Consider the following 9363-nt stretch of genomic DNA (forward strand, 5'->3'; position numbering starts at 1 on the left):
ATCTCTTCTGTATACTGTATAACGGTTGTCGAATAATTCATGGTTCTCTATTTTATCATTAAGCCACGTTTCTGTTAATATAATAACATCATAATTTGTACACGATAAATTGCAGATGAAGTCATGTGTTTTAGTACGGAGACATCGGACATTCTGGTAGTATATATTAAGACCGTTGAATTTTATAACATGAAACGCTAAAATGATCTAATAGTTTAGAGAGCAATGCAATTTACTGGATATTATTCAATACAGTATGATTTTTTACATAAATACATTCTGAATGTTCTGTCTTTCTCATAAATACCTTGCCCTGTCTAACCCACACAAATCTGTATTTTTTTTCTTTAGATTTTATTCGAGCTGCTGCATGTAAAGACTTAATAGCAGGTGACAAGTGTTCCATAATATATATAGGCTGCTTATCTGCTGCAATACCTATGTGACTTGTGTTCAGTTTATCGTCAGGATGCGATTTATTGTAATTGATGACACATGTTAGCATCGTGTCTCTCAATCGTGGTGTGGATAGCTTTACAATCACAGATCTGGGTCTTTTGTCACTGTTGTTCAATTTTGCAACTCCAGTACAGTGATGTATATCAGACTCCTTTAGATCACATGATATCGTTTTATTCAGTTGCATTACTGTACTAATTAAATTTTCATTTTTATGCTCAGGAATCATTTGTATTTCAATGTTATTTGATCGATTATACTGCTCCATAGTATGTATTCTTTGTTGCAAATCAGATGTTACTTTTTTTAGTGCATTTTTCTCTCTTTCCATTTCCGCAATTTTATCGTCGTAGCTTGCAATTATTGTTTTAGTAGATTCGTATTCTTCGCTCAAAAAAGTCATCGAGTTTTCAATAGTAGATATTTGCTCTTTTATAGGTTTAAGATTTTCTTGAATCATTTTGTTTAACATGTTAGTGATATCTTCCAATAGTAAATTTTTAAAGGCCTGAAACTCATTACGAATGATTTGTTCAACGTCTTGTTTAGTAAGTTGTTCTGATGCAGGCGACCACTTTTCAGACTGATTGTTTTTTTGCCGGTTTGTCACATTGTCAGATTCTGGAGAAGTATTTTTTCTTGTTGTTATTATTTTTTTCTGTGGAATCATTCTTATTTAGTAACGACTATAACAGCAACTTCTTAACAGAAAAATAAATAATTTGAAATAGATCGCCATCAACTTGGGTTTGAACCCGTATCGCTCGTGTGTAGAAGTATGGTTCACACCGTTGGGCCAACGATATGGTTAATCGTTCAAGTAAAAATTGTGATCTGTATGTACAATATTATAATCTGCGCCTGGAGTTTTTATTAAACACCCGCTACAGAAAAAGTTATTCTCTTTGTATCTACTCACTTCACTGTATATTTTTTTTAAAGTATTTCTTTGTTTTATTTTAAATTACTAGAACTTTAGGTGTTTCTAATCGTTTATTTTATTTTCTTAAAATCGTTTAATTGCATTTATTTTTTATTAATTCACTACTTCCTTAACTTATTTTGCTAGTAAAATAGGTCACTGCCCTCAGTAAAAGTACCTGTATTATATAATTATCGTTTCACCCTTTTGCGTATTACACTTGTTCAAAACAATAATGTTTTTATATAGTTCACACACTGACTTTGTTATTTACACATATCTACGTTTTATAATTTCAAAACACAGTTCTTTTATTTTAAAACAGTTTTTTTACGGAGCTATATAGTTCCGTGCGCTTACTTGTGGACGACACATATTTTAACTTTTTAGTGCATATCAATTTATTTTGAAATAGTGTTTTGAGTGAAGTCGGATTTCTTTCTGTTATTTTTTCTTTTTTTTTAAATTTTAAGTGAAGATAGATTATGCGTGCTATTTATATGAGTCAGCGCCTTTTACAAGAATTAAACGAAGTAAGGGAGAACCGTGTACGTAAACGGAATAAAACTACTTCGAGGACAATTTCAAAGGAGACTTGCGAATAACGCAATATAGACTTTGAAAATGCGATTTTACATAAAAAAAAATTAAATAGGGACAAAATCGAAAACATTGTCATCGTGACAGCTTGATTATTAAGCTGGTCAGTGACAGTCAACAAACTACAAGGTACGAACATTGAGCTGTAATCGACCTTGGTAAATAAAACTTTGCAAAATAGCTAATATATTATGTCGTACATCATAAGGGCACACATCATGTTGGAATGCGGCAACGAACGTAACATTGACATTTGATCAAAGACAGTAATCCACATATCGCATCCTCACTTTGAGCCGTTTAGGAGTTCCATTGATTATTATATTTGACTTTGAAAATTACTAGCCACGCAACGAAATATGACTCAAATATCCAAATAACTTAAAAAAGAAACGGATGAGTATCGATAACGTGTTCCTCAAAATTAAAGAGTTCCGTTACTTTAGATCCCATGCTCAGAATCTAACCAAACTTTCACAAAAGTTGACATAAATCCTTACTAAAAAAAAGATTCATTAAAAATGGGTGGCGTGATTCTAAGTTATTCATTCACTTATCGCGCACATACAAATCGCAAATTTAAGACTTATATGTTTTTTTTTAAATATAATACCATCATCACAACTGGACCAAAATAAATTGCGGCATACACGGAAAGCACTCGCTTCCAAACAAAAAAATATCGAAATCTGTTCACCGCGTAAAAAGTTATGGGGTAACAAAAATAAAAAAAAATGCAGACAAATTGATAGCCTCCTCCTTTTTGAAGTCGGTTGAAACATGTTTCGTAACGTATTCTCGTATTATTGTTTGCTAGATATATTGTAGGGTTTCCTTGGCTCAGTATTTCAAATGTTAAATAACCGAGGCAAAGAGAAGAAATGTAATATCGATTAAACATTCATTTATTAAATGATTTTGTAAAAAAAAATACAATAATTCCATGCCTTGTTTACTACAAGGCACGGAATTATTGTATTTTTTTTAAAATAGGAAGTACAAGTTTGCTCTTTGAATATTATTGCACAACATTACCCAGTAATATGTAATCGAGAAAATTCAATGAGTCTTACCTCAGTTACTATTACGATCGCACTGGATGAAACTGCTTTAATCATATCGCTAAAATACTTATCATACGAGTTTGATCTACGATAATTATCATCTTCTATACTAAAATTTACATATAAATAGAGCAGCACGGAATTCATCAACATCAGTCTTACTCGAAACATTTTAAAATGAGTTTCAAAAACAAAGTTGTAATTGTGACGGGAGCCAGCTCGGGCATCGGTGCGTCGGCATCGATCATGTTCAGCAAAGAGGGTGCTCGCGTGGTCATGGTGGGCCGCAACGAGACCAAGCTCTCCGCCGTGGCTGCAAAATGTTCATCGCCACTCGTGGTTCGCGCTGACATCGCCAACGACGATGATGCTCGCAACGTCATAGACCAAACCATTAAAAAGTTCGGTCAAATCGATGTCTTGGTTAACAATGCTGGTATGACGATGGAAAATGGCGGTATCCTTGCCGACGATATGATGACAGCTTACGATACCATCATGAATATCAATCTCCGAGCGGTCGTACATTTAACAAACTTGGCTGCCCCATACTTGGTCAAAACTAAAGGCAATATTGTGAACATATCGAGTATTGCTGGAATCATGCCTCCTTTCGGTCCCGGTATGACCAACTACTACATCTCAAAGGCAGCACTGAATCATTTCACTGTTTGTTGTGCAACTGAGTTGGGTCCACATGGCGTGAGAGTGAATGTGATAAGTCCTGGACCGGTAAGAACTGATTTTATGGAGAATGCTAAAGCCGCCTTTACATGGGATGATTTTCCACCGATGACTCTCCTAAACAGAGTGTCTGAGCCGGAAGAAATGGCAGATATGATTTTGTACCTAGCAAGTGATAAAGCGAAGTCTGTCACAGGAGCCAACTACGTGAACGACAATGGCATGCTTATTAAACGGACTTAGTTTTAAGTGTTATGTTAATATTTTTTGTATTATTATTAAATCAAATCAAATCAATTTTATTCAAGTAAACTTCACAATGAAGCGTTTTTGAATCGTCAACAATTAAATACTACCACCGTTTCGGAAAGTAGCTTCTAGCGAGAAGAAACGACAAGAAACTCGCATAGTTGCTCTTTTTAAATAAACAGATTTACAATGCTGTTGTAAATGTGTAATTAACAGTAATTAGTGTCCTATGATGGAACCCGAGCCTAACTCCAGGTGTTTCTTTCTAAAAAGTATTCTTTTAATGAAAAATAAGATTTATTTAGTAATTTAGTGTTAAGTTAATTTAATAAACATTAATTTCGAAGAATGTTTTTGTATTATTATTATTACCTTAAAACACTAGTCCCATAAAATGTGTGAGGAGTTTATGACTGTATATATTGTAGGTATTTATTATTTTAAACATTCAGCAATACAAGAATTTATAAATTCTTTGAAGGCGACTTGGACGGCCCCATCGCAGTTGAATTTTTTCTTCTAAGAAGATGTTCAAATTCCGGAAAAAGTTGAATTCTGTAGCAAGGTCCGCGGGTTGGATGTCGTAGACATTAAGATTGTAGCTCATCTAACTTAGTGGTTGTTTTTGGCCTGTCTTGGTTATTTAGCAGCTACTTCCTCCTCCTTGCAGTTGCTGAAAATAGATATCTGCCGTTATTGTTTCGCTAGATTTTAGAAGACTACAACTCACAAGTATCTTTTTTCTGAGTAAATTTTCGTGTAGAAAAGGATTTGGCAGTGTCTCCAGGGTTCAGTCATTGCAAAGAGCGCTTATGATTTTCATTTAGTATCCACTTTTCATCACGAGCAATGAATCGATTTAAAATCTCTATATTATTATGTCGGTTGAGCAAAGTAACATAATAGCCGACACGTGTTTGCAAGTTCGATACATTCAATTCGTTAACTAGCCATCGTTCAAGTTTTTTTACTTTTTCGATTGTGTTATTAGTGGATTAATATATTTTTATCTTTTACCCCGAAGCCTGTAGCTCTCTCTGAAGTGCTTTGTGATGGATGCGATTCAACAATACCCTATAATTCTTCATTTTCCACTTTGTTCTCCGGCTGTTCACGGGATTGGGTCTGGAGGTAGAAATTTCCAAAATGAAAACGTTGAAACCAAATATGTACTGCGCTTTCGAATTCACAGTTGCTAACACAGCTTATTTTTAGTCAAACCGGTGACAATATTTAATATGACAATCAATAAGAATACTGTTTTTCTAAAATACTTTTTTTTATGGAGTAGGTTGGCGGACGAGCATATGGGCCACCTGATGGTAAGTGGTCACCATTACGCATAGACAATGACGTTGTAAGAAATATTAATCTTTCCTTACATCGTCAATGCGCCACCAACCTTGTGAACTAAGATGCTAAGTCCCATGTGCCTGTAGTTACACTAGCTTAGTCACCCTTCAAACCGGCACACAACAATACTGCGTACTGTTGTTTAGCAGTTGAATATCTGATGAGTGGATGGTACCTACCCAGGCAGGCTTGCACAATGCCCTACCACCAAGTACAAAAGTAGTAGTCCAGTAAAAAAGACATTGCGCTACGGAAAAAATAGGGGATTGCCCAGTTTTTGTCGAAAACATTTGATAAAGAAATTTTTTGCCATAATTATGACTGTTTACGAGATAATAGAGAAAATCTGTTTGTCGCGAGCTTTGACCCTGGATAATTTTTTAGTGGCACGTGGTTCAATTGGAACTTTTTGTGCTTTGTTTAGAACCACATATTCAACATACTTTTTAGGGTCCTCCTAGATAAAATGAAATGAAAAATATTAGACTACTTAAAAGTCTATTTACGATTATAGAATGTAGATATAGTTATTGTTATATTTGGAGCCGGTGACCACACGGAAAGCACTTGCTTTCAAACAATAAAAAATCAAACTCGGTCCACCCAGTAACAAGCTATGAGGTAACAAACATAAAAAAATACAGACGAATTGATAACCCCCTCCTTTTTGAAGTCGGTTGTAAAGAAGGCTCATTTAAAAATGAAGCTTTGCTTTAATTTTTCCGAAGTACGTTCTTTATTTTGCTTTATTCACTGGACTATATTGATACATAAAATAAAGGATGTGTTTGAAATGATTCGATTAAAAGTGAAACTCCGCTATGATATAAAATCTTAATCTGATTATATAATATGTTAGTCAAGTTTGCTGTTTATATACTATTGCACAATATTACCCAGTAATATGTAATCGTATTAACTTAATTAGTCTTATCTTATTTACTATTACGATGGCACTAGATGGGACCGTTTTAATCTTATCGATAGAATTCTTATCATTCGAGTTTAATAAACTATATTTATCGTCCAATAAATGTTTATTATGGGTTATCCCTAAGAAATAAACATATATGACCTTTTTCGTATTTTTTTAAGGTGCACAATACTGTAATATTTTTTTTTATCTGTCCTGTAGGTTCAGCCAGTGTTCGCAATGTAAGCGAAAAATAATTTGTATTTAACCAAATTATTAACCTCTAAAATTATCAGTGTTTGTCTACTATTTTAACTTGTCTTAGACGTATAAATCTCCTTTTTAATCACTCCATCTATTAAAAAAAACCGCAAAAAATTTATTTGCTAAGTTTTTAAAGATTAAAATATACACAGGGATTTTTTAATCCTGTACCTTTTATGAATAATATTTCTTTTTTGTTTTTTTTTTTAAGTCTATACTTAATTAATAATTAAAACATAGCCTTTTACTCAAGGTAATTGTAGCCTTCTAGCGGTGAAAGAAGTCTTAAAATCGGTACAGTAGTTTTTGACTTTACAAACACACACACACATAAGTACATTTTTATCTATTTATAATAGTATAGTATAGACTAAATTGTGAGTAAAGGGAAAATTATATATTTAAAGATAGAAATTATAAATTAAAATGAAAAAAAAAAGGTTTTTAGAGTAAAAGTTTTGGGTATTGATCAAACTTAAACGAAGAGTATCGTGTGAAAAAGAGTAGATCGATTGGATTACTCAAATTTATATCATATTAATACAATATTCAAATTTTCATTATGTTTACAATCTTGTATAATTATAAATAGATGTTAAATATTTTGTATTGATTATCAATAACAAATACATCTCCCATCCGAATAAAAATAGTTCCTAAGTGTTGTTACGAACCGATTCGCCAGGAGACTTAACGATTTCCTGACACGACACCAAGCTTTCAATACCGTAGTTTAATAATAGAAGTATCTGTACTAGACATAAATTAATTATGAAAAGAAACAGGCCAATTATTATCCAGACTGGCAGAGAAATCTCGAATCCAACTAATACTTAACAAAGATAAATTCCAAGTAAACATCACCACTCAGCAATGATTAATGAACACTTTTCAACATTAATTTGAATTCCAAATAATTTATTGATTCCGTCAGGTAGTAGTAATGCCAGGAGCATTAAGATACAGGCAAATTAAGTATAATTAAAATTTTGTATATAAAATAACAACAGCACGGACAGGAGAAAATCATCAACGAAGTCACACAAATTAAAAATTCCCTAGCCAAACCTCATATTATCCAGCAGTTTGTGATGCAACACGATTGTATCAGGTAATTGGGATAGGATGTGGACATTCTTTGCATTTTACGATCGATCGATTACGATGATCCGCACATAGTTGTAGACTTTGACGCTGACGTACTACTTCTTGTTATGAAACATAAACTATTTTTTAGAAACCATTGGAGGTGATTCCCTATCTTGATTTGGTCGCTCCTGTGAACCAGCTTCACGTCAAAAACGGGAACGAGTAATCTTGAGTATCGACGTTTCGATATAAAAATACCAGATCAGTCCTTCCAGAATAGAGATGAGATGTAATATCGATTTAGCATTAATTTACACAATGATTTTGTTCAAAAATAATATTATTATCATAAGTACAAGAACAAGTTTGTTATTTGTATACTATTGCACAACATTACCCAGTGATATGTAATCGAGAAAATTCAATGACTCTTATCTTATTTCCTATTGCGATGGTACTGGATGTAACTGCTATAAGCGTATCGATAAAATACTTATCATACAAGTGTGAATTACTATAATTATCATACCATACACCAAAATTTTCGTATAAATAGATCGGCGTGAAATCCATCAACGTTAGTCTTACTCAATACATTTCAAAATGAGTTTCAAAAACAAAGTTGTGATAGTGACGGGAGCCAGCTCGGGCATCGGTGCGTCGGCATCGATCATGTTTAGCAAAGAGGGTGCTCACGTGGTCATGGTCGGCCGCAACGAGGCCAAGCTCTCCGCCGTGGCTGCGAAATGTTCATCGCCACTCGTGGTTCGCGCTGATATCGCCAACGACGATGATGCTCGCAAGGTCATAGACCAAACCATTAAGAAGTTCGGTCAGATCGATGTCCTGGTTAACAATGCTGGTATGACGATGGAAAATGGCGGTATCCTCGCCGACGATATGATGAAAGCTTACGATGCCATCATGAACATCAATCTCCGAGCGGTCGTACATTTAACAAACTTGGCTGCCCCATACTTGGTTAAAACTAAAGGCAATATTGTGAACATATCGAGTATTGCTGGAATAATGCCTCCTTTCGGCCCTGGTATGACCAACTACTACATCTCAAAAGCAGCATTGAATCATTTCACTGTTTGTTGCGCAACTGAGTTGGGTCCTCACGGCGTGAGAGTGAATGTGATAAGTCCTGGACCGGTAAGAACTGATTTTATGGAGAATGCTAAAGCCGCCTTTACATGGGATGATTTTCCACCGATGACTCTCCTAAACAGAGTGTCTGAGCCGGAGGAAATGGCAGATATGATTTTATTCCTGGCAAGTGATAAAGCGAAGTCTGTCACTGGAGCCAACTACGTAAACGACAATGGTATGCTGATTAAACGAGGTTAATTAAGTGTTTTTATTTAATAAATATTAATTTTTAAGAATATTTTTGTATTATTATCATCTGAAACCACCAGTCACTCAGTCCAGTATTAAGAGTATATATTAGTCTATATTGTATATATATATTGTTAGAAAATCCAGGTACACCCAACACAGAACAAACATATCGTAGTTCTCCGGCATACTGTCATGCGTGTTATATGATGGTCTTATAGACAAGTTCTACTTTTATTAATAAAGTATTTTATAATTAGTACTTCTTAACACGTTTACTTGCTTTCTTTGCAGTACAATTTATGAGAAAATAATTCTTTTCTATAGTGCAGTGATATGTTTAGGCTGACTTACATTTCAGTCAACTCTGATAATAAGTACAATATTGATTATTTAATAGAAAATAGAATACAAATTAAATT

The 9363-nt window shown here is 34.0% G+C and overlaps 2 protein-coding genes across 2 annotated transcripts; both read left to right on the forward strand.

The window, feature by feature from the left end:
* The first annotated feature begins 3183 nt into the window (after positions 1-3183).
* On the forward strand, positions 3184-3985 carry LOC124544249 (3-oxoacyl-[acyl-carrier-protein] reductase FabG-like). The gene has a single exon (XM_047122722.1). It carries the CDS (start codon positions 3223-3225, stop codon positions 3970-3972), a length of 750 nt encoding a protein of 249 aa, XP_046978678.1. The 5' UTR covers positions 3184-3222; the 3' UTR covers positions 3973-3985.
* A 4178-nt stretch (positions 3986-8163) lies between these two features.
* Positions 8164-8988, forward strand: LOC124544152 (3-oxoacyl-[acyl-carrier-protein] reductase FabG-like). Its single transcript, XM_047122609.1, has one exon. The coding sequence runs from the start codon at positions 8201-8203 to the stop codon at positions 8948-8950; it is 750 nt and encodes a 249-aa protein (XP_046978565.1). The 5' UTR covers positions 8164-8200; the 3' UTR covers positions 8951-8988.
* Positions 8989-9363: the final 375 nt, after the last annotated feature.

The sequence above is a fragment of the Vanessa cardui genome, chromosome 4, assembly GCF_905220365.1.
Source record: "Vanessa cardui chromosome 4, ilVanCard2.1, whole genome shotgun sequence".
NCBI lineage: Eukaryota > Metazoa > Arthropoda > Insecta > Lepidoptera > Nymphalidae > Vanessa > Vanessa cardui.

Coding starts and splice junctions, on each gene's coding strand:
- LOC124544249 (XM_047122722.1), top strand. CDS start 3,223: ATGAGTTTCAAAAACAAAGTTGTAATTGTGACGGGAGCCAGCTCGGGC.
- LOC124544152 (XM_047122609.1), top strand. CDS start 8,201: ATGAGTTTCAAAAACAAAGTTGTGATAGTGACGGGAGCCAGCTCGGGC.